General features: G+C 65.1%; 1 protein-coding gene across 8 annotated transcripts in view; it reads right to left on the reverse strand.

The window, feature by feature from the left end:
• IMPDH1 (inosine monophosphate dehydrogenase 1) overlaps positions 1-24,023 on the reverse strand; it is a 44,370-nt gene extending 20,347 nt beyond the window's left edge. For 2 of the 8 annotated variants that reach the window (XM_073329032.1, XM_073329024.1), the window contains exons 1-7: positions 23,662-23,777; positions 22,761-22,859; positions 8,288-8,336; positions 3,344-3,445; positions 3,029-3,103; positions 1,891-2,097; positions 1,470-1,557 (exon numbers count right to left, since the gene is read on the reverse strand). In XM_073329032.1, coding sequence (XP_073185133.1) covers positions 1,470-1,557; positions 1,891-2,097; positions 3,029-3,103; positions 3,344-3,445; positions 8,288-8,336; positions 22,761-22,859; positions 23,662-23,684 — 643 coding nt within the window. In that variant the 5' untranslated portion in view covers positions 23,685-23,777. Of the gene's footprint in view, positions 1-1,469; positions 1,558-1,890; positions 2,098-3,028; positions 3,104-3,343; positions 3,446-8,287; positions 8,337-22,760; positions 22,860-23,306; positions 23,418-23,661; positions 23,778-23,927 lie in introns of those variants that run through there. The other 6 variants (XM_073329027.1, XM_073329026.1, XM_073329030.1 and 3 more) reach the window with 4 other exon arrangements.
• Positions 24,024-24,483: the final 460 nt, after the last annotated feature.

Below are 24,483 nucleotides of genomic sequence, written 5' to 3' on the forward strand. Positions count from 1 at the left end.
GCGGGTGGGGCGCGGGGGGCACCGGTGCAGCGGGGTGTGCGGGGAGCCCAGGGCCGGGCTAGCAGGGGCTGCGGGTGGGGCGCGGGGGGCCCAGGGCGGGGCTGGCAGGGGCTGCGGGTGGGGCGCGGGGGGCCCAGGGCGGGGCTAGCGGGGGGCTGTGGGTGGGGAGCGAGGGGCACCGGCGGGGCGAGCAGGGGGCCCAGGGAGGGGCTAGCAGGGTCTGAGGGTGGGGCGCGGGGGGGCACCGGTGCAGCGGGGTGTGCGGGGGGCCCAGGGCGGGGCTAGCGGGGGGCTGCGGGTGGGGCGCGGGGGGGCACCAGCGGGGCGGGGCGAGCGGGGGGCCCAGGGCGGGGCTGGCGGGGGGCTGCGGGTGGGGAGCGAGGGGCACCGGCGGGGCGGGGCGAGCGGAGGGCCCAGGGCGGGGCTAGCGGGGGGCTGCGGGTGGGGAGCGAGGGGCACCGGCAGGGCGGGGCGAGCAGGGAGCCCAGGGCGGGGCTGGCGGGGGGCTGCGGGTGGGGAGCGAGGGGTACCGGCGGGGTGGGGCGTGCGGGGAGCCCAGGGAGGGGCTAGCAGGGGCTGCGGGTGGGGCGCGAGAGGCACCGGTGCAGCAGGGCGTGCAAGGAGCCCAGGGCCAGGCTAGCGGGGGGCTGCGGGTGGGGCGCGCGGGGGGCACCGCTGCAGCGGGGCGTGCGGGCGGGGGCCCAGGGCGGGGCTAGTGGGGGGCTGCGGGTGGGGCGCGGGGGGCACCGGTGCAGCGGGGCGTGCGGGGGGGGGGTCCAGGGCGGGGCTAGCGGGGGGCTGCGGGTGGGGAGCAAGGGGCACCAGCGGGGCGGGGCGAGCGGGGAGCCCAGGGCGGGCTGGCGGGGGGCTGCGGGTGGGGCACGGGGGGCACCGGTGCAGCGGGGGTGTGGGGAGCCCAGGGAGGGGCTGGTGGGGGGCTGCGGGTGGGGCGCAGGGGGCCCAGGGCGGGGCTGGTGGGGGGCTGCGGGTGGGGCGCGGGGGACCCAGGGCGGGGCTGGTGGGGGGCTGCGGGTGGGGAGCGAGGGGTACCGGTGGGGCGGGGCGTGCGGGGAGCCCAGGGCGGGGCTGGTGGGGGGCTGCGGGTGGGGCGCGGGGGGCACCGGTGCAGTGGGGCGTGCGGGGGGGGGGCCCAGGGCGGGGCTAGCGGGGGGCTGCGGGTGGGGCGCGGGGGGCACCGGCGGGGCGGGGCGAGCGGGGGGCCCCAGGGCGGGGCTGGTGGGGGGCTGCGGGTGGGGAGCGAGGGGTACCGGCGGGGCGGGACGTGCGGGGAGCCCAGGGCGGGGCTAGCGGGGGGCTGCGGGTGGGGTGCGGGGGGCACCGGTGCAGCGGGGCGTGCGGGGGGGGGCCCAGGGCGGGGCTAGCAGGGGCTGCGGGTGGGGCGCGGGGGGCACCGGTGCAGCGGGGTGTGCGGGGGGGGCCCAGGGCGGGCAGCGTGAGCTCCCTGGTACCTTTCTTGCTGCGCTGCAGGATCTCGTTGGCCTCCTTCAGGGTGACCCCGGCGGGCGCCACCACCAGGTCATTGCGCTTCGTCATCACCTGCGGGGCCAAACAGCACATGGGTCCCAGTGCTGCGCCCCTCCCCCAACAGCCCCGTCCCTCCACCCTGGTGCCCTGCCCCCTCTCCCCAAAAGCCCTGCCCCATTGCCCCTGCCCCCTTGCACGCACCCGGGCCTGTGCGCCTCCCAACCCCCAGAACTGGGTGCCTGGCATCGCAGCCGCCATGTCCAGGGGGATGAGCTACCAGAGGGCAGCGCATTCCACCCCCGCCCCCCCGGATGGGGGGCAGGCTGGCGCGAGACGCAGCCCCGACCGCAGGGGCGGCTGTGTCAGGGGCAGGTCCCCAGAGTCCCGCGGGCGGGCGGGCGGTACCTCGCTGAGGTAGGTGGCGTAGTCCTTCTCGGTGAGGAAGTCGATGTCCCGCGAGGTGACAATGCCCACCAGCTTGCTGCCCATCTTGCCCGTCTCGGTGACGGGGATGCCCGAGAAGCCGTGGCGCAGCTTGGCCTCGAAGACGTCCCCCACGCTGTGTGTGGGGCTCATCACCACCGGGTCCGTGATGAAGCCCTGCTCAAATTTCTGCAGGGGAGGGAGAGGGGGAGTCACCGCCCGGGGGCCTGCAGCACAGAGTGGGGTTAGCCTCCCGCAAGCGCCCGCCGACCCCGCGACTGCCCCAGCCTGCCCCACACTCCCCACTCTGCCCCACACTCCCCACTGACCCCCACAGCGCCCCACTCTGCCCCACACCGCCCGGGGGGTGCCCCACACTCCCCACTGACCCCCACAGCGCCCCACTCTGCCCCACACCCCCCACTGACCCCCACAGCGCCCCACTGTGCCCCACACTCCCCGGGGGGCGCCACTCTCCCCACAGTGCCCCACCCTCCCCGGGGACACCAATCTCCCCACTGACCCCCACAGCCCTGCTCTCCAGAGACCCGACCCCACAGCGCCCCACCCTGCCCCCACGCTCCCCAAGGGGGGTGTGTGTGCACGTGCGCACTGGCCTTGGTACTGCCCCACGATCCCTGGGGGGTGACACCTCACCCCTGACTCAGCCTGGCGCTCCCCACGGCGTGCACACCGGCAGCAGGGTGCCAGGAGCTCGCGGCTCCATCCCCAGCCCTGCTGGTACCAGGACACCGAGCAGACGGGGCAAACCTCTCCCTCCACAGCCACCCCGGATGCCCTGGGGCTCTGGGAACCGCCTGGCAGGCCCAAGGGGGCAGCTCCGGGTGTGTCCACGCGGCTCAGATCCCCTCTCAGGGTGTTAACCTACATGGGGCTGGGAAGCCCGTCAGAGCCGTATGCCAAGGCCCGGCACAGGCGTCTGCCGGAAACGGCTCCATGGGGGCACCATGGCGCGGACACTGGGGTGGGGTGGGGCTGCAAAGGACCAGGGTCCTGAGAGGTGATGGGTGAGGAGGGGCAGAGCAGACCGGCCCCCCCACGTCTGACCAGAGCTAGTCTCCTGGTGCCACGGTTGCCCCAGGGCACGGCTGGTACTTGCCTTGACCTTGCGCACCTCGTTGGCCTGGAACTCCGGGGTGCAGTTGTGGTGGATGATCCCGATGCCGCCCATCAGCTGCGGGGAGAGAACGGGTCAGCCTCTGCCGGCCCCATGGAGCAACGGGGTGCCCCGTGGTGGGGGCAGGGCACGGCCTCTCCGGGGCAGCGCAGGGGAAAGGTGCTCACGAGGCGCCCAGCCCAGCTGCCCGACGCTCAGGGCTGGGGCCGGTCTCCAGCGAGAGGCTTGGGGACGGGAACATCAGAGCTGCGGAGCCCCTGCCCCGGACAGGCTGGACCCCTCCCGCCCCACTCTTACCGCCATGGCGATCGCCATGTCTGACTCGGTGACGGTGTCCATGGGCGACGAGATGAGCGGCGTCTTCAGGGTGATCTTGCGAGTCAGCGCCGAGGTCAGGTCCTGGGGGTACAGAGCCGTGAGCCCCTCAGCCCTCCCCCCCCCCCGCATTAACCCTCCGGGGGTGGGGGGGAGCACAGACCCGTGAACCCAGCACCAACCCTAGCCCAGGGCTGCCCAGCAGCCATGCCCGATGCCAGGAGATGCCCCAGGCCAGGTGCTTCCTCCCCGGCTGGGGCAGCAGGGCGTAGGACAGGGGAGATGCCCCCACCCTAGTGCCCGTGGCTCACCAAGCGTTATCACCTAGATAGGGCCCGACAGGTGCCTGGAGCTATACTGTCAGAGGGCAGGACCCCCCCGCCCGCGGATTACGGGGGTCCCGGCTGCCAAGGAATTGCCCAGCGCTGGCCAACATCAGAGCCACGGGGCTGGGGCTGGGGGGGCCAGACACCGCTCACACAGGGCTCCCTTAGGATGCAGGCCTGCCCCTGCCCAGCGGCTCCATGCTCAACCCCACAGGGGGTCCCAGCCCTCCTCCAGCTCCTGCCCCACATACTCAGGAGGCCACACTCCCTCCCACCCCACGGCTCCTTCTCTGCAGGCCGCAGCATGCAGCCACTCGTGTTCCCCCCACGGGGCCAGCTGCTGTATTTCTTCACTACCCCCAGGCTCACCCGGCTGGCTCGGCGGGACTCCCGGCCCCCCACAGCCCATCCCTCTCAGGCTGAGTGGCCCAGGGACAGCTCAAGCCCTGCCCTACAACCGGAGCCCCCAGTGCTGAGCTCCCCAGTGAAGGGCCTTTCCATGCCTCCTCCCAGCCAGGCACTGGGCACTACTCAGCGTCGGCCGCCCTGTGCCAGCCCACGGCCCCAGGCGACGCCGCAGGGAGCTGGCTGGGGAGTGGCATCACGGCAGGGGCCTGTGATGGACACAGGACCCGAGGGCACATGGGACTGGCGGCCGCGCCCAACCCTGTCATGCAGCCCACGGAGCTGCGGAGGTGCCAGCTGCAGAACTGGGCAGTGCCCACCATGGGCACTGTGCCAAGCTGGCCCTTCCCTGTGGGCACACCGCAGCGCGCAGGCTGAGGGGACATGGCACAGACAACACGGGGGCAGTGCCAGGACTAGACTCCAGAGCTCCTGGGTCCCACCCCACCACCCGAGCCACAAGGGAACTCGGCTGCTCCAGTCTGCCAGCCATGAGGGAGGCTGCTGGAGGGGCCCATGCAGCCTGGTGGCTGATACAAGCACGTCCCATGTGCACTGGGTCCTGGCCCTAGAGCTCAGAGCGCGCCGGGCCCTGACTCTACCCCCCAAGCCAGAACAGCTCAGAGCGCGCTGGGCCCTGACCCCCACCCCAGGAGAGCTCAGAGCGCACTGGGCCTCAAGCCCTGCCCTGGGGGAGCTCAGACGGGGCATCTGCCAGTCGCCCCACGTCCCGTGCCAGGAGAGCTCACGGAGGCTGGCTCTCCCCCGCCCCAGCTGGCCTTCCCTCCCCACCATCCCTGCTCCCAACCTGGGCATGTTTGCTCCGCTCCCAGCTCCCAGGCCTAACCTGCACCAGAGCCCAGCCCAGCTGGGAACCTGATTAGCCCTGAAATGTTGCTCTCTGCAGAGCTAGATTCCCGGCTGGGAGCTGCGACGTGATTGAGGGGTCCTGGTTGTACCCACAAGCTCTGTTTTGGACTGTGTTCCTGTTGTCCAATGAACCTTCTGTTTTACTGGCTGGCTGAGAGTCTCAGTGAATCCCAGGAAGGGGGGTGCAGGGCCTGGACTCCCCCACACTCCGTGACACCCTGGTGGCCCCGGAGAGCTGGCTAGCAGCAGTCACTGGTCACAGGGCTCGAGCCGTAGGCTGCAGAGACCTGACTCTGCGCTCTGGGGTTAAGGGTCCTGGACTCGCCCCTTCTCGGGCTCCCCACACAGGGCTCCACAGTTCGACTCTGCACGGCTGCCAGCCAAGGGGCTACTGCCAGCTAGGCGTCACGTCAGCCCAGGGGAGGTCACCACTGTCCGGGGGCATGGGGGCCTAGATGGAGAAAGGGACTCGCTCCGAGACACACAGGGAGTCTGTGACAGGGCCAGGGTAGAACCCAGGAGTCCTGGCTCCCAGCCCCCTGCTCTAACCACTACACCCCGCTCCCTCCTAATCGGATTCAGAACAGACGTGGCTCCCCAAGGCTCTGGATCTCCAGCTGAGTCCCCGAGCTCGCGGGCACAGAATGGGAAGGGCAGGCCCATAACTGACCCATCTGCTTCACCAGCCACCCGCTCGCTAATTCCACTGCAGCTGGGTGAGGGAGGGGCCTGCCCGGGGGACACGAGGACAGCCTAGCATGGCCAGCCCCGAGCGCGGGAAGCCAGAGAGGCTGCCGGCGCAGGCAGGTGGTTAGAGCCGTTACTGGCTGCGCCGGAGCACAGCGCCCCCACCCCAAGCACGGCGGAGCCACAGGCCCCAGGGCTCCCCTCCACGGGAGCCCTAACAACGCTCAGGCCAGGCCCAGACCGTGCGGGGCCGGGAGCTTCCCCCACACCTGTGCCAGGCTTCAGCGCCGCTCCCTGCTCAGAGCCCAGCCCCGGGCCAGCTCCCCACACAGGGCACCAGCCCCATTTCAGCACCGCTGCCTGCTCAGAGCCCAGCCCCGGGCCAGCTCCCCACACTGGGCACCGGCCCCATTTCAGCACCGCTCCCTGCTCAGAGCCCAGCCCCGGGCCAGCTCCCCACACAGGGCACCGGCCCCATTTCAGCACCGCTCCCTGCTCAGAGCCCAGCCCCGGGCCAGTTCCCCACACTGGGCACCGGCCCCATTTCAGCACCGCTCCCTGCTCAGAGCCCAGCTCCGGGCCAGCTCCCCGCACTGGGCACCGGCCCCATTTCAGCACCGCTCCCTGCTCAGAGCCCAGCCCCGGGCCAGCTCCCCGCACTGGGCACCGGCCCCATTTCAGCACCGCTCCCTGCTCAGAGCCCAGCCCCGGGCCAGCTCCCCACACTGGGCACCGGCCCCATTTCAGCACCGCTCCCTGCTCAGAGCCCAGCCCCGGGCCAGTTCCCCACACTGGGCACCGGCCCCATTTCAGCACCGCTCCCTGCTCAGAGCCCAGCTCCGGGCCAGCTCCCCACACAGGGCACCAGCCCCATTTCAGCACCGCTCCCTGCTCAGAGCCCAGCCCCGGGCCAGCTCCCCGCACTGGGCACCGGCCCCATTTCAGCACCGCTCCCTGCTCAGAGCCCAGCCCCGGGCCAGCTCCCCACACTGGGCACCGGCCCCATTTCAGCACCGCTCCCTGCTCAGAGCCCAGCTCCGGGCCAGCTCCCCACACAGGGCACCAGCCCCATTTCCGCGCCGCTCCCTGCTCAGAGCCCAGCTCCGGGCCAGCTCCCCACACTGGGCACCGGCCCCATTTCAGCGCTGCTCACTGCTCAGAGCCCAGCCCCGGGCCAGCTCCCCACACTGGGCACCGGCCCCATTTCAGCGCTGCTCACTGCTCAGAGCCCAGCCCCGGGCCAGCTCCCCGCACTGGGCACCGGCCCCATTTCAGCACCGCTCCCTGCTCAGAGCCCAGCTCCGGGCCAGCTCCCCGCACTGGGCACCGGCCCCATTTCAGCACCGCTCCCTGCTCAGAGCCCAGCTCCGGGCCAGCTCCCCGCACTGGGCACCAGCCCCATTTCAGCGCTGCTCACTGCTCAGAGCCCAGCCCCGGGCCAGCTCCCCACACAGGGCACCGGCCCCATTTCAGCACCGCTCCCTGCTCAGAGCCCAGCCCCGGGCCAGCTCCCCACACAGGGCACCGGCCCCATTTCAGCACCGCTCCCTGCTCAGAGCCCAGCCCCGGGCCAGCTCCCCACACTGGGCACCGGCCCCATTTCCGCGCCGCTCCCTGCTCAGCGCCCAGCCCCGGGCCAGCTCCCCACACTGGGCACCGGCCCCATTTCCGCGCCGCTCCCTGCTCAGAGCCCAGCCCCGGGCCAGCTCCCCACACTGGGCACCAGCCCCATTTCAGCGCCGCTCCCTGCTCAGAGCCCAGCCCCGGGCCAGCTCCCCACACTGGGCACCGGCCCCATTTCAGCGCCGCTCCCTGCTCAGCGCCCAGCCCCGGGCCAGTTCCCCACACTGGGCACTGGCCCCATTTCAGCACCGCTCCCTGCTCAGAGCCCAGCCCCGGGCCAGCTCCCCACACTGGGCACCGGCCCCATTTCCGTGCCGCTCCCTGCTCAGCGCCCAGCCCCGGGCCAGCTCCCCACACTGGGCACCGGCCCCATTTCAGCGCCGCTCCCTGCCAGGGAGTGCCGCAAGCTGGCACAGCATCTGCCCGTCCCCCAGCCTCTGCAAGCCCCAGGCACCGGCACTGCAGGTTGTGCACGTTTCCGGGGTCAGGGAGACGCCGGCCGGGGTGCTGGATGACACCTCTCCCCGAGGCACTGGGCCAGGCAGGCAAGGGGCCTGCAAGCTGGAGGACGGGGCAAATGCATCATCCATGCAGCATAGAGCCCAGACCCACGGCCGTGTAGGGAACCCCAACGGGCTCGTCCCGGGCCCCCAGGCTGTCCTGCAGGCCCCATGGTGGGGACACCACTTCCCCGGTCTCCCCTCCTGCAGCTCAACCCCACAGCATCCCTGATGGGCCCCGGGGATGCTGCTCCCAGGCAGACAAGGGGTTGGGGGGGATGCACTCCAGCCCAATGTCCCACCCCCAGTGGGACACCCTAGACCTAGAGGGAGCGTGAGCGGATGGCGGAGGGGCCCGCCTATGGGGGATGGTGGCTCAGTGTTAAAACCCCCCAGCTCTGGTGCTGCCCTGGCCCCATGCCTGGCAGCACGGCACTGCCCACCCCAGGGTGCAAGGGGCTGGCAGCGCCGGGCCCAGGGGACACCCCGGCGAACGCCCCAGGGGCTGGACTCACCACCTCGTCCGCTGTGAAATCGATGAAGCCTGGGAGGATCAGGAAGTCACTGCAGAAAGAGAGGGGGAGAGCATTACATGAGGGCAGCCCTGTGCCCCACAGGGACCCCCCGCCCCTGGAGCCTGGCACACGCACGGCCACAGCTGCGCAGAGAGGGCAGGCTGGGCTCCCCGTAAGCCCCCCCCCCCCCGTGGCACGGGGCCGTGGCAGTCATCGCGGCCTGGCCCCAGGTGGCTTTGCAGGAGGGCAGGGGACTGGCGGGCAGGGAAAAGCTCCCATCCCATGTCTGCCTGCTCCTGTTAGAGCCGGCGCCATGCGTGGCCCAACCCCCCATCAGAGCCGGCACCCCACCCAGCCCAACCCCCCTGCCGCCCCCCCCATCTGAGTCGGCCCCCGCCTGCCCCAACCCCTAGGGCTACTGGAAGACAAATCCTAGGAAAGGGCAGAGAAGAGAGCGGCGTCAGCGAGGGGGTGACTGCGTGGGTCGGGCTGGTACCAGGACCCTGCCCCCTTTCAGGCCAGCCCGAGGCCGGCACAAAGGCAGGGCGTAAGAGGGGCCGGGCCCCTGGGAAGCCAGCCAGCTGGGCTAGGAAGCCCTGGGCTGGCACAGCAGGACGGCTGCAAGCAGGCGGGATTACAGGCCCAGCTGAGCTGCTAATCCTGAGCTATTTGTGAACCGGGTGGGGCTCGGCGTCCGGCTCCCACAGCTGCTTGGAGCGGGCAAGGGGCCAGTGCGAACACCTGCTGGGCTAGCTCCCTGCAGGGGGCCTCTCCGAGCCAGGGTCAAGCATCCCCGCAGGGCTGCGTGGGCAAGCCTGGGGGGCATGGCCTGGAGCCCTCACCGCTACGGCGAGCTGCATTCATGGGCGCCAGTCATGGGGCAGGGATGCAAGGGCCATCGGGGGGGGGCACCGGGGGGGCCCATTGAGGTGCTGGGTGGGGAGGGAGCGGGGTCGACGGGGCGGGCACCCTGAGGGCACCCTGTGCAGGGCACCACGACACACACGGGGCCACCAGCCGGCCCACTGGGCATACGAGCTCGGGGAGGGGGCAGGCCCCCTGTCTGCAGCCTGTCCAGAATGGATGAAGCTCTGTCAGGGACATGCCACCCCACGGCTTGGAGGGAGCAGAGGCCCCCACATTGGCTAGGGTGGAGAGGACCGGGGCATGCCCCCCCCAGCCCCTTTGGAGGTCAACAGGGTGTGGCGCCTAGAGGCAGGGACCTGGGGGGGGAGCAGGGCTCCATCCAGCCCCCTTGAATTCCTCCTTCCCTGGCTACAGGAAGGCACCTGCTCCTCCCCGCTTGCCTGGCTCCCGCTCAGACGCGGCAGGAGGGCAGGCAGCAGCATCTCCTGCAAACAGCAAGGCCTGGGCAGAGCGGGGGGACCCACACCTCCCCAGCCCCCCGAAAACTAGGACCCGGCACCGCTCTAGCCACCCAGATCCCACCCAGGGGCCAGGGCCAGGGGCCAGCGCCCTGCTCCCACCCCAGTGCACAGGGGTCCCTGGGGGCGCGGGGATCTCTCCACATGGGTGAGGGTGCAGTGGGGGATCCCGCCAGGCAGGCCGTGCCACTGGGTCCTGACAAGGCAGAGGCGCAGCAGCCCTCCCCCTCCCCCTGGAGATTCCCGGAGCCCAGACCAGACGGGGATTGTCTAGTCCAGTGGTTCTCAACCAGGGGGCCGGGGCCCCTCGGGGGCCGTGAGCAGGTTTCAGGGGGTCCACCAAGCGGGGCCAGAATTAGACTCGCAGGGGTCCAGGGCAGAAAGCAGAAGCCGCATTGCCTGGGGCCGAAGCCTGAGCAATGTAGCTTTGTGGGGGCCTCTGTGGTGGGGGGACCCCAGGCAACTGCCCTGCTTCCTACCCCGCAACGCCGGCCCTGGCCTCTGTATGCAGCTGTTTTGGCACATGTGGGCCGTGGAGCTTTTCTTGCATGTTGGGGGGATGGAGGGTGGGCAACTCTCGATCTCGCCCTGAGTGGAGCGCAGGATCTGGTCCAAGAGGTAACTAGAACAGGACCGCTTGGAAATAGTGACCGTAATATAACAACATTTAACATCCCTGTGGTGGGCAGAACACCGTAGCAGCCCAGCACGGTGGCATTTCATTTCAGAAAGGGGAACTATGCAAAAATGAGGAGTGTTAGTTAAACAGAAATTAAAAGGTACCGTGACTAGAGTGAACTCCCTGCACGCCGCATGGACACTTTTCAAAGAGACCATCATAGAGGCCCAACTTAATTGTATCCCCCAGATTAAAAAACACAGTAAAAGAACTAAAGAAGAGCCACCGCGGCTTAACAACCATGTAGAAGAAGCAATGAGAGATAAAAAGGCATCTTTTAAAAAGTGGAAGTCAAATCCTAGTAAGGTAAATAGAAAGGAGCATAAACACTGCCAAATTAAATGTAAAAATGTCATAAGAGAAAGCCAAAAAGGAGTTTGAAGAACAGCTAGCCAAAAAACTCAAAAGATAATTGTGACGAAGCGGGACTGTTCTTAATGTTTCCTCTGAATAGTGTGGGAGTGCCTCAGTTTCCCCTATGCAGTCCTTAAGTATCTAGGTGGTGGGGTAAGGGTGTATGATCGTTGCAGAGCCCTAGAGGGCAGGTGTGTGCAGAGGTCTGGACACAGAGAATGGCCGACACCCTGTTTCCGGGCAACTGGTGGCCTGGCCCTTCCCCCCTGCAAGGTGAGAGCTGAAGGGTTGGAGAACAAAGGAATCAGGTGACCACCTGGCCCGGGAAAGGAACAAAGCCCAGAGGAGGAGGGGCGGGAGACAGTTTGAGTTTGGGGCTGGCTGGAGACATGGAGTGAAGTGCAGCCGTGGTTGTCTGGCTCACTGCTCCCCAAAATGGACCCAGCTGAGGGGTCCTGTTCTCTGCACCTGCAAGCTCTGTGTTAGACCATGTTCCTGTCGTCTAATAAACCTTCTGTTTTACTGGCTGGCTGAAAGTCACGTCTAACTGTGAAGTTGGGGGGCAGGACACTCTGGCTTCCCCAGGACCCCGCTTGGGTGGAGTTGCTGTGGGAAGCGCACGGAGGGGCAAAGAATGCTAAATGCTCCAAGGTCAAACCCAGAAAGGTAAAAGTTGTGTGAGCTGTGTGTCCTAAAAACAATCTGCTCACAGAAAGGAAACTTCCCCAAAGTCCTGACTGGCTTCGCAGGAAGCAGTTCCAAAGCATCACCTGGAACTCCATGACAGTAATAACAAAATGTTTTTTAAGTACATCAGAAGCAGGAAACCTGCTAAACAACCAGTGGGGCCCCTGGACGATTGAGGTACAAAAGGAGCACTTAAAGACGATAAAGTAATTGCAGAGAAACTAAATTAATTCTTTACTTCAGTCTTCACGGCGGAGGATGTGAGGGAGATTCCCAAACCTGAGCCATCTTTTGTAGGTGACAAATCTGAGGAATTGTCACAGATTGAAGTGTCACTAGAGGAGGTGCTGGAATTAATTGAGAAACTGAACAGTATCGAGTCCCCGGGCCCAGATGGCATTCGCCCAAGAGCTCTGAAAGAACTCAAATGTGAAATTGTGGAACTCTTAACTACGGTTTGTAACCTGTCCTTTAAATCAGCTTCTGTATCCAATGACTGGAAGATAGCTACTGTAACGCCAGTATTTAAGAAGGGCTCTAGAGGTGATCCTGGCAACTACAGACCGGTAAGTCTAACGTCAGTACCGGGTGTGAGGATGTGAGGCAGCAGGGAGGGGGGAGTGTTGACCTGGGAATGTGCCCTGGGGATGGGAGACCTGAGAGCCTGTCCCCTGAGCCGGGAGGGGGAGGGGGAGGTGACACCTCTGCCCGGGAACGTGGACGGAGGCTGCAGGAGGGAGCCTGCTGAGGGGGGGGGGGTTGGTTTAGTTTCAGGTTGGGGCTGGATGGAGGAACGCAGGGAACCCCAGGGCTGGGGTCTAAGCTCCCTGCTCCCCCAGAAGGACGTGACTGAGGGGTCCTGGTTGTACCCACAAGCTCTGTTTTGGACTGTGTTCCTGTTGTCCAATAAACCTTCTGTTTTACTGGCTGGCGGAGAGTCTCAGTGGATCCCAGGAAGAGGGGTGCAGGGCCTGGACTCCCCCACACTCCGTGACAGCGGGCAAATTAGTTGAAACAATAGTAAAGAATAAAATTGTCAGACATCTAGAAAAACATAAATTGTTGCACAAAAGTCAACATGGTTTCTGTAAAGGGAGATCATGTCTTACTAATCTATCAGAGTTCTTTGAGGGGGGGGGGGTCAACAAACATGTGGACAAGGGGGAGCCAGTGGACATTGTGTACTTAGATTTCCAGAAAGCCTTTGACAAGGTCCCTCACCAAAGGCTCTTATGTAAATTAAGCTGTCATGGGATAAGGGGGAAGATCCTTTCATGGATTGAGACCTGGTTAAAAGACAGGGAACAAAGGGTAGGAATACATGGTAAATTTTCAGAATGGAGAGGGGTAACTAGTGGTGTTCCCCAAGGGTCAGTCCTAGGACGAATCCTATTCAACCTATTCATAAATGATCTGGAGAAAGGGGTAAACACTGAGGTGGCAAAGTTTGCAGATGATACTAAACTACTCAAGATAGTTAAGACCAAAGCAGACTGTGAAAAACTTCAAAAAGATCTCACAAAACTAAGTGATTGGGCAACAAAATGGCAAATGAAATTTAATAGGGATAAATGTAAAGTCATGCACATTGGGAAAAATAACCCCAACTGTACATACAATATGACGGGGAGCTAATTTAGCCACAACTAATCAGGAGAAAGATCTTGGAGTTATCATGGATAGTTCTCTGAAGACGTCCACGCAGTGTGCAGCAGCAGTCCAAAAAGCAAACGGGATGTTAGGAATCATTAAAAAAGGGACAGAGAATAAGACGGAGAATATCTTATTGCCCTTATATAAAATCTATGGTACGCTCACATCTTGAATACTGCATACAGATGGGGTCCCCTCATCCCCAAAAAGATAGACTGGCATCAGAAAAGGTTCAGAGAAGGGCAACTAAAATGATTAGGGGTTTGGAACAGGTCCCTTCTGAGGGGAGATTAAAGAGGCTAGGACTTCTCAGCTTGGAAAAAAGGAGACTAAGGGGGGATAGGATAGAGGTCTATAAAATCATGAGTGGTGTGGAGAAAAGTGAGTAAGGGAAAGTTATTTACTTGTTCCCATAATATAAGAACTAGGGGCCACCAAATGAAATTAATGGGCAGCAGGTTTAAAACAAATAAAAGGAAGTTCTTCTTCACTCAGCGCACAGTCAACCTGTGGAACTCCTTGCCTGAGGAGGTTGTGAAGGCTAGGACTATAACGGGGTTTAAAAGAGAACTGGATAATTTCATGGAGGTTAAGTCCATTAATGGCTATTGGCCAGGATGAGTAAGGAATGGTGTCCCTAGCCTCTGTTTGTCAGAGGGTGGAGAGGGATGGCAGGAGAGAGATCACTAGATCATTACCTATTAGGTTCCCTCCCTCTGGGGCATCTGGGATTGGCCACTGTCAGTAGACAGGATACCGGGCTGGATGGACCTTTGGTCTGACCCAGTCTGGCTGTTCTTATGTTCTTACATTCTCTCCACTCCACCTGCCTCCTCCTGGACTTGTGGGCCCCAGGGCTCCAGCTGCAGTCACGCGAGAGGTACAATAACCCCCTGCTCCTGAGCGAGGGGGCTACAGAGAAGGGCCCCCCCGGCCGAGCTGCACGTCACTCCCGCCGAGTCGTTCTAGAGGGTTGCCCAGCCCCACGCCATGCCGCAGCCCACCTGGGTCTGCCCACGAACACGACGCCCAAGCAGGGACCCCAGCAAGGGCGCAGGTCGGGGTGGGGAGACTTCGCCCCCCACCCCTGCTCAGAGTGACTGGCCCCCACTCCAGTAAACGGGGACATCCGTGCCATGAGCCCTCCCCCCCTGCCCGCACTCCCCCCAAACCCACAGCCCAGCCCCAGCGGCCGCGTGGGAATACGCTCTGCTCCGCAGGCTCCCGAGGACCCGTCCCCCCCGCGCGGGCACACGGCCCCGTCACACCGGGCGCACTGCAGCAGTCACCAGCTGGACCCCGCTGACACCACGGCGGGGTCACTGCTTAGTGCCTGGAGCAGCCCCGGGCCAGGACGCGGGTGCAGCCCAGGAAAGAGACTGGCTTGGTCCTACCCTGAAACCAGCAAAGCGACTGTCCATGCCCCACACCCCGAGGGACGTGCAGAGGAGTTACACTGTGCACACCCCAGCCGCCCAGAGCAGGGCGGGGCCTTCCCCCGCTGCGCAGAGCCAGCCAGAGCCCGACTAGGATCCAGAGGGCCAGCCCGTCCATCCATAGGCCACTCACGTCAATGGGCAGCAAGGCTGGAGCCCAGTGGCTGAGCGGGCAGAGCCAAGCCACGGAGGAGGCAATATGGCCCTGGGGCAGGGTAGGGAACAGGTGATTTCTCCTGTATCTCTGCCCTTCAGACTCACTCTCTGGGGTCTGAGGAACCCCCAACCCACCCTGCAAGCTGCTGTGCCCAGGTATCCAGTAGCCCGCTGCACCCACAACGAGCCCCACTGAGCTCAGCAGAGTCCCACACATGGAGCAGCTTGTTCATTCACACACGCACAGGGGTGTCCTTCACCCACCATTGAAATGCAGCCACCTCTGGGGAGGAACGCAGCAGCTGTTGAATAGCCACTCAGCCAGCTGGGGCAGGAAGAGTTCTGGGTGGGACTGGAACCGGCCAAGGGAAAGGCAGCTCCCTGGGTCAGGGCTATGTGTAAAATGCAAATACGGGTCCAATTAGTGACACATTGCCATGGCCCCACGTAGCTATCCCGGGCGCTTCCGACCCCGGCAGGTGGGTCATGCCCATCTGCTCTGGGAGCTCCAACAGGGGCTGTGCCTTCCGCTCCCCACCCCCATCTCCCAGTCTGCACCTCCCTACAGACCAGGGGAGCTCAGCCCACAGACTGCTGAATCCCAGACGCTGGACATCTCTGCCGAGATTCTGTCTTCCTCCACCTAGGACCGCAGCTGCCTGGCTGCCCAGCCCGCAGCGCCGCCTGCCCCACGGCCCCAGGTTCGGGGATCTGCTCCTGGACAGCAAGATCTTGAGATGCCAAATGCCAGGGAGAGCCACCCGTCTCCTCCGCCTGTAACAGGGTCCGCGGAGCCAGCAGCAAGGCAAAGCTTCCGGCGAAGAACGGGGACGCCCAACACCCGGCAACTCACAAGGTACGGTCCCCACAGCCCCAGAACTGGATGTTTGACTGCTGGTGCCGCTGTGCCCCTGCCCGCTCCTTGCATGGTTGTGCCATGGTACTTCCTTCCTGACCTTCGCAGAGGGCAGGAAACTCCGCCCCCGAAACCTGCACGCCAGCGACCAGGCATGCACGCCCCTAACTCCGCCCCCAGTGCGTGCCCTACTCGCCCACCCCATGGCGTGTGCAGGACCACAGAGCTTTCAGTTCCCACACGTATTTATACCATGGGATGCCCCCCGAACAAGCACAGAGACCAGGCAGCAGCCAGCCCCCCCCGGCCCATTAGTGCCCACAGGCTCAGGGCCTAGGAAATCAGTCGTTTCCTGCAATTAATTCCCACCATGCCCCACTTGGAACCCAGCCTTCAGAGGGGCAACCAGGCAGAGCCCTCGCAGCTGAAGGGCTTCCGTGGATCAACCACAAATCTCCCATTACCAGGGATTTAGAGCTTAGGGGAAAAGCTCTGAAACACCTGCCACAAGGAGTCAGCCTGCAACCCGGCGAAGGGAGCGGACGCCCCCGCCCCAGCGAACAGCTCCCGGACAGGGCTCCGCTGCACCAAGGGCCACGCACAGCGAGCGAGGGCCCAGCAACGCGTCAGGGCCCTGGGATAACAGCTCGGGAAGGGGCGCGATTCTGATCGGCCAAAGCCCTGCCGTGGACGCAGCTCCACAGCCCTCTAACGGGAGCACTTACGCCCCTTCCACACTGGACCAGCTGCCCTGGTGCCGGCACTTTGATACTGGTACAGCCGACTGCACCGGTGTCACTCCAGCAGGACAGCTCCAGCCGCACACCCTTTAGACGCAGACGAGGCCGAAGTGACGCTGCGTCTACACTACACCGTTCCACCGGCACAGCTGCCAGCTAGGAGCGTCAATCCGGCCCCCCGGCCGACCTCGCTACGCTGGCTAAACCCCCAGTGTAGACGTAACCCTTGGTCGGGGAGGTGGGTAGCTCACGCTGTGTCTCCACTAGGGGGCTCTGCCGGCACAGCAGCCGTAGTGTGGACAAGCCCTCTAGACACCTCCCGGCCCCGAGAGCCAGACAACGGGCAGGGAAATGGAAGGATTCGCCCCCAGTTCACAGCTGCGACCCAAGGCCCAGAGCGATTCAGCGACTTGCCCGGAACCAGCAATTAAACCCAGTCTCCTGCATGCCAGCCCTGGACTCTGCCTATTGCACCATGCTGCCTCCCCTGCCAGAGAGCACCTGGGGAAGGATGGGCTCAGCCTCTCCCAGCAGAAAACCCTCGGGGGGCAGGAGGCTGGGCAGCCCCAGCAGGGCCGGGAGGACGCAGGGGGCTAGGCCAGGCTGGCTTTATGCATGCACAGGAATCCTGCTGGACCTGCTCGGGTCTTTCTCCCTGTGACAAAGTGGGACTGTTCTTAATGTTTCCTCTGAATACTGTAGGGGTGCCTTGGTTTCCCCTAGGCATTTCTTAAGTCTCTAGGGGGTGGCATAAGGGGGTGTAATTGTTGCAGGGCAAAGGGCCAGGGTACATAAATGGCCAACACTCTGTCTCCTGGCAACTGATGGCCTGGGCCCTTCCCCCTGCAAGGTGAGAGCTAAAGGGTTGGAGAACAAAGGAATCCGGTGACCTCCTGGCCCGGGAAAGGGACAAAGCCCAGAGGAAGAGGGGCTGGAGGGAGTTTTCAGTTTGGGGCTGGCTGGAGACATGGAGTGAAGTGCAGACGTGGTTGTCTGGCTCACTGCCCCCAAAATGGACCCAGCTGAGGGGTCCTGTTCTCTGCACCTACAAGCTCTGGTTTAGACCATGTTCCTGTCGTCTAATAAACCTCTGTTTTACTGGCTGGCTGAGAGTCCCGTCTGACTGCCGAGTTGGGGGGCAGGACCCTCTGGCCCCCCCAGGAGCCCGCCTGGGCGGACTCGCTGTGGGAAGCGCACGGAGGGGCAGAGGATGCTGAATGCTCCGAGGTCAGACCCAGGACGGTGGAAGCTGTGTGAGCTGTGTGTCCTGCAGACAGGCAGCTCCTAGAGAGGAGACTTCACCCGAGTCCTGGCTTCATAGGGAGCAGTTCCAGAGCAACGCCCGGGGACTCCATGACACTCCCCATCACCCCCAAGGCCCCCTGGCAGCAGGCAGCGCCGCTCCACAGCCCCAGCCGGCTGCCTGGCTGACAGCAGCCGTTCCAGCAGCGCGGGGCTGTGGTTTGGGTCAGAGAAGCAGCTGCCCATTGACCTTCGCCCAGTATGGTGCAGTCACAGCAGCTTCATTCACAGCTGCAGCCTGGCAGGAAGGAACAGGCCATCTGGGCTGCAGGGAGCTGCCACGCTCAGCGCCTCCAAAGCAGCCGGTCTCCTCCCCAGCTTCCCCACAGGGATGCGGCAGGGCAGCCCACTTCTTCCTCCGAGCCAGGCCCGGCGGAGGCCCCTGACCACGGCCGAGACAAACCCACTACACAGCCCCGGCTGGGGGGGTTTCCAAACCTCCCTGCCCAAGAACAATGCATGATTGAGCATGGTCCCTGTGACACTTCCGGGGGGCTGCCCATGTGCTGTTCTCCGACACACACAGCAGGATCTGCCTGGCCAACAGGGGCCAGTGGGGCTGCTCAGAGGAAGGTGCAACCCCTCAGCGGACAATGCCATAAACCCCGCACCTTGTCACGCCCCCCTCCCAGCCCCCACTGGGTTCCTCCTCACACCTGGGCAGCCAGCCGGAGCCTGCACCAGGCAAATCTAAGCTACCAGTGTCTCCCTCTCTGGGGGCACCTGCCCCCACAGGCCAGAGCAGGAGGATCCCAGCCATGGGCAGCAGGCTGCACCCTGCCTCTTACAGATCTCTAGGGTCCTCCCCCAGCAATGCCGCGTCTCCCCATGCTGGGTACCGACAGGGATGCTGCAAACACAGAGCTACCGACAGGACGCTGGTCGGTGGAACAGAGCCAGGAGCCTCACGCATGGCCCCCGGAAAGTGCTGTCCGGACCAGCGCTCGGTTATTTGAGACCCAGCGCTAAAGCCAAGTCACAGGCAGGGAAGCCAGCATTCCCCTGCCAGCTCCATGCGGCAGTCGAGCCCCGGGGCTGGTCCTGGCAGCAGACACATGAGCAGCCAGCTGGGGGCTAGGCTGGCTTTCACATCAGCAGCTCCACTCTGACTGGACCATGGGGGTCCCCAGCCAAGGGGGGAATCCTGCCCGCCACCTCCTGTGGGGCCAAACAGGCTTCGTATCGGCACGGACGCCAGCAGCTCCAGCGCGGATCCGGATACGCCGGGAGCAGCTGCCAGGAGTGGGCTGGGAACCCTCGCACCCCACCGCCTCCTGCGGGCGCTGTCGGACTGACGCAGAGAGAGTCCGAGCCCCTAAACGGCCCCGTTCCACAGCAGGCTCCCCTCAGCCCCACCTCGAGCTACAGCTGTGTCCATGGGGCACTGGGCGGGTGGGGGCAGAGACTGTGCTTAAAGAGGAGGAGGCGGGAGACAATCATGCAGAGATGAAATCCTGAGGCTGCCCCGCATAGCGACCCCCCCATACAGATGAAGGACTCGCTTCCCCCCGGCATTTCGCATCCTGCTTCCATGCCTGTTAGAGCCACGGTGGCGCATCACCCCGGCCTGTCACAGCCCCGGCGGGCCAGGGTCCTCCCCAGGCTGCGCCCCTTTGCTGCAGCAGAGGGGGAAGGGCAGGCGAAGGGCTGGGACCAACCCCCTCCCCAGCCCTGTCTCCATGCGGAGCGAAGGGTTCCTTCCTCTGCAAGCTTTGCCTTGACTTGGCAGCGCCGTGGCCCTGCAGTGGTGAATCGAGACCGGGCGCCTGGTGCCAGGGACTAACCCCCCTGTTTGCTGATGCTGCTGGCAAGGCGGCGGGAAGCGACTCAGCTCCTGCTGGGCAGGATGTCACCCGGTGGGCGAGCACCACGGCTACTCAGCCTGCCGCCGAGGGAGACACTGGCCTGGGCTCTCCTCCAGAACGGCCACTTCCCCAGACAGCACCTTTCTCCAGGGCTTGCCACCCACCCCTCCCACACTGAAGTGCAGCCACCCGGGGGTGCGGGAGGACAGCAGCCAGCGGGCCCCCAGCTCGCTGCACACGATCCCTTCTCCCGAGATCTGTGACGTCCCTGTGGGGTCTGTCCCTGCAGCGTGGCCTGCAAAGTGCCTGCCCCCGGGAGATGAGGACTGGCTATTTCCGCCAGCCGCTGTCAAGGCAGACATGTGCTCCTGGAGGGCTCACACCCCCACTGCTTCGCACTAGGGACCCTCACCACTGCACAAACCTGGCTAGGTGTTCAGGGCTCATGGCCTCAAGGCCACAGAGCAACCCGTTGCCCCCACCAACCCCCGCAGAGCCCTGCCCCTCACCCAGACATCTGCAGCCCCTACCCACCCCAGGGGGCAGACAGGGGCAGATTAGGGGTTTGTGGGGCCCTGGGCCAGAGCAAGTGGGGACCCCTCTCCACCCCTTCTGCCTGCAGCCGCTTCCGCCCCACCTGGCACTCCAGCCGGGGAGCAGGGTTGGGGAATGTCCATTTTTCCAGGGCCCCCCAACTGGCTGGAGTCCCTGGGCATGGGCCCCATCGGCCCAGTGGCTAACCCACCACAGGGGGCAGCTGCAGGGCCCAGTCGGATTCCAGGGCTGTGCACGTGATCGGTACTACTGTACCCAGGCACATAGGCCCGTCACAGAGAGGCTGCCAGCCGGTACCCTCACAGCGTGGGGGCGACTGGCTCCGCTCGGCCCATGGGAGACCCCTGGAACGGGGAGCCGGGGCCCGCCATTGGCTGACTGAGCCCACGCCCGCATCCAGCCCGCTTTCGCTGATGGCGTTGTTCAGCCCGCGAGAAGAGGGCTCCGAACCCTTCCCGGAGCAGGCTGGCTCAGCGCCAGACCCAGCCTGTCACTGTCAGGGGGCTGGTTTGCGGGGGGAAGGCTGGAGCAGGGCAAGCATGGTGCAAGCAGACAGAGATGGCCGTAAGCACGGTGCTGCCATGAGGACAGGCCATAGGGTGTCCCACAGGAATGCTCCCCTCTCACACGCTGGCTGCCTGCACCCCATTTATCTCCCTCCTTAGCACAGGGGCTGCTAGCAGGTATAGGCCACCCCCCCCCCAGGTCACATCTACCCCAAGGATCAGGGGCAGGAGGTCCTGTGACACCAGAGACCCCCACTATCACAGAGAGGGTGTCGGACAAGGATATGTGACTGACAGCTACCTGCCCTGGAAGGTACCCCAGGCCTCCCATCCCTCCCCGGGGTTCAGAGCCTCCTGGCCAACAAGGATGAGTTGGCAAAATAATCGCCATCGATCAGAGAGAGGCAGGCCTCGCGGCACACCCAGGGAGCCCTGTGTGCCATTCTGCCCCCCCCATCACTGCACAGACTCTGCTTGGGGGGGGATGGGGGGGACTTAGTGCTAGTGAAAGGGGACATGCCTGCCCCAAGGCCAAGTCCCTCCAGGCAGGCACTGCCCTGCCAAGGAACATTTCCCTCCAGGAGCCCCCTGCTCAGAAAGGAGCCAAAGCGACACCCCCAAACCATCTCCATCCATGGGCTGAAAACCTGAACGACCCCCCCAGGCCCGATCCTGCAATCGGAGCCACACTGGCCCATGGATCTGCTCCCACGGCTCCCATTACAGGATCGGGGCCCACCGGGACAGCCAGGCTGTAGAGGAATGCCGGGGACCGACGTCCCTTTCCCACCACCAAGCGCCTGCCACTGGATTAGCTGGGGCTATGGAGTTTCCACGGCAACAGCGCCCTCAGTTTCTAAAGTTAACACTTCGCTTCTTTGAAGAATCAGCAACCCCGTCGCGCCTCAGCGACCTGCCTCAGGCCAAGGCCCCGAGATCCGCCCCACGCTGTGCGCGGCACTGCTGGGAGACAGCCCCTGCCCCGCAGCTCTCACACCCAAAGGGGGGCGGGGACACAGTCGTTCTGGCCCACGCCCCACAGGACAAAGCCACTGACCCACCTGGCCAAAGGTGGAAGGCACCGAGGGCGTGGCCCTGCAAGCGCCTCCACGCAGACCCGCCCGCAGGATCAGCGCTCACATGCCGGCTCTAACCTAGCCGCTAGGACCCAGCGATAGGCTGAACCTCGTCCTGGCGAAGGGCCACGGGCGGGCTCATGGACGTTCACGCCTGAAGGGACCGGTCTGATCATCCAGCCCAGCCCGGCCCGAGGCCCTCTCTCCTTGTGCTGCAGAACGGCAGTCGCGCCCCCCGCTCTACGGAAGCTGGGTCCCGGTTCCAGAACCTCCTGGGTTAAAAGCCACCATGTAGTTGCAGGCTCAATTCCCAGCACCTCTGGGGGTGTTTCCAGCATGTTTTTTAAAGACCCGATCGAATTTTCACCGTGAACACCACCTGGCCTTTTTGCCATGACAGGAACTAGACTGGTCAGTCTCAGGTTTATTTACAGTCAGTTTCACTTTCCAGTTGCCTTAATGAGGTTGGAGAGGCAGATATTGCAGGGGAAGCTTTAGACAAAACCCTTTTTTATTTTAAAAACATTTCTATGAACATCAGGATTTGTATAAATATTTATACATAAATAAATATTGACCGAGCACCATCAACTGTATGCTAAGTATCCATTAGATCATTTATACCAATATATTTGATATTTGCTTTTACACACACATCTGGAGCCTGGGTATGCACATGTATACATCCCAAAAGAGGGTGCACGCACCGCTCTCTGCATCTGACTGTTCAGATCACGAATACAAGCCCACAGGGACAGGTCAGGCCCAGCATGTTTCAAATAAAGCAAAGATGTTATGACATCCGACAGTCATAGAAATGTTCCGGTACACAAGAGGTCTTTCCTACTGTGGTGTGACAAAAATTCACTTGTGTCTGGTGCTGAAACGTGTCAGAAGGGATCAGAACCCCGGAGACCAAGGGCCTGCTGGAGCAGCCGGCCTGTTGGCAGGGCAGCAGCCAGCCTAGGAATCACTGCGGGGTGGTGGTGGCAGACAGCCGGGGAGAAAGGAGAGGCACATACCGGCCTTCGCTGCCGTAGGGAGCCCTTCCCAGGGGGCTGGAGCAGCCTGCAGCAGGGCCAACGCTCAGCAGGGGAGCGGGCGCCCAGCTGTGACACACAGCAGCTGTCCGACACGCTGACCGCGTGTGCGAGCCACCCTGGCTGCCCTGGAGCAAGCTGGACAGCAGCAGCCCCAGTGCCGCCAGCTGCCCAGGGCCTGCCCGCAGGGGAGCGTGTGCCCAGCCCCCCGCCCGCCCGCCAAGAGAGGCTGCAGCCACTTACTTGTAGGTGAGGCCGTCGGCGATGGCAAAGAGCTGCTGGGCCGTGAGGCCATCCTCAGGGACGTAGCCCGTGCCCCCGCTGATCAGGTAGTCAGCCATGCTGCAGGGAGAGGGGCAGAACCGTTAGCATGGGCACGGCACCCGCCCGCAGCCCCGGGGACAAGTGCCACAAGCCTGGGGGAGCAGGGGGCCGGGCCCAGGGAGGCTGGCTCCTACGGGCATGGGCTGGGTACCGCCCGGGGGCACTGCCAGGGTGGGGAGCCGCGCCCCCGGGGTGGGGGTAGGGCCACACCCGGCCGGGCGGGCTGCAGGGAGGGAGCCCCAGGCGGCCTACAGGGAACCCTGCGCCCCAGCCCCCAAGGGGGGGACCCGCGCGCGCCCCAGCCCCGACCCCCAAGGGGGGGACCCGCGCGCGCCCCAGCCCCGACCCCCAAGGGGGGGACCCGCGCGCGCCCCAGCCCCGACCCCCAAGGGGGGGACCCGCGCGCCCCAGCGCCCCGCCCCGGCCCCGCGCCGCGCCAGGGCTGCTGCCCGGGGCGCCGCGCACCTTGGCGGCGGGGAAGCGCGGAGCCCGCAGCGGGCAGGCCCGGGACCCGCCGGGCCGGAGCGCAGGGCGGGCCCGCGGCTCGGCGGCTGCTCCCGGCGCACACGCAGGGCCGGGCCCGCCCCGTGGGGGAGGCGCAGGGCGCCGCGCACGGAGCCCGCCCCGCCCGCGCTGCCGGATCCCGGACCATGCCCGGCCCGCGGCGCCCCGCGCTGCGCCCGCAGAGACCCGGCAGCGGGGCCCGGCCCCGTGCAGCGCCCGGGGAGCCGGGCCGGGCTTGGCCGCGTGCTGGGGGCTGCGGACGCGCCGCCCAGCGCCCCCCGACCGTCCTGCTCCCTGGCGCCGCCCGAGCCGGTACCTCGCGGGCTCCCCCTCGCCCATGGCCCGGCCCGGGGCTCCTCCGCGGCCGCCGCTGCCTGCAGGCTGCTCGGGCGCCCTCCACGCGGCTGGCCCGGGAGGGAGACGCGGCTGGAGGCAGGGCCGGGGGTGGGGGAGAAGGCACCAGCCCGGCCCACGCTGGCAGGCGGCCAAGGAGGGGAGCCAGGCCTGCCCCTGTGTGCTGAGGCCGCCGTGGGCACGCAGGATGGAGAGGCCAGCGGCAGCCGGCCCGAGCCCCCTCCTTACCCAGCCCCGAGCGGCCCCGCGGCTCCAAACGCTGCATTTGGCCAGGCCTCGTCCGGGCAATGCGCAGGGGCCACACCTGGGCTCGCCTCCCTAACCTGCGCCGACAAGCCCAGGCGCTGGGACGTCCTGCAGTGCGCCCGCCGCCTACCCGGTGTGACGAAGCGGGACTGTTCTTAATGTTTCCTCTGAATAGCGTGGGGGTGCCTCAGTTTCCCCTAGGCAGTTCTTAAGTATCTGGGGGTGGGATAAGGGTGTATGATCACTGCAGAGCCCTAGAGGGTAGGTATCTGCAGGGGTCTGGACACACAGAATGGCCAACACCGTGTTTCCTGGCCACTGATGGCCTGGGCCTTTCCCCCCTGCAAGGTGAGACCTGAAGGGTTGGAGAACAAAGGAATCCAGTGACCTCCTGGCCAGGGAAAGGGACAAAGCCCAGAGGAGGAGGGGCTGGAGGGAGTTTCAGTTTGGGGCTGGCTGGGACATGGAATCAAGGGCAGACGGGGTTGTCTGGCTCACTGCCCCCCCAGAATGGACCCAGCTGAGAGGTCCTGTTCTC

This window comes from Lepidochelys kempii, chromosome 1 (genome assembly GCF_965140265.1).
Source record: "Lepidochelys kempii isolate rLepKem1 chromosome 1, rLepKem1.hap2, whole genome shotgun sequence".
NCBI lineage: Eukaryota > Metazoa > Chordata > Testudines > Cheloniidae > Lepidochelys > Lepidochelys kempii.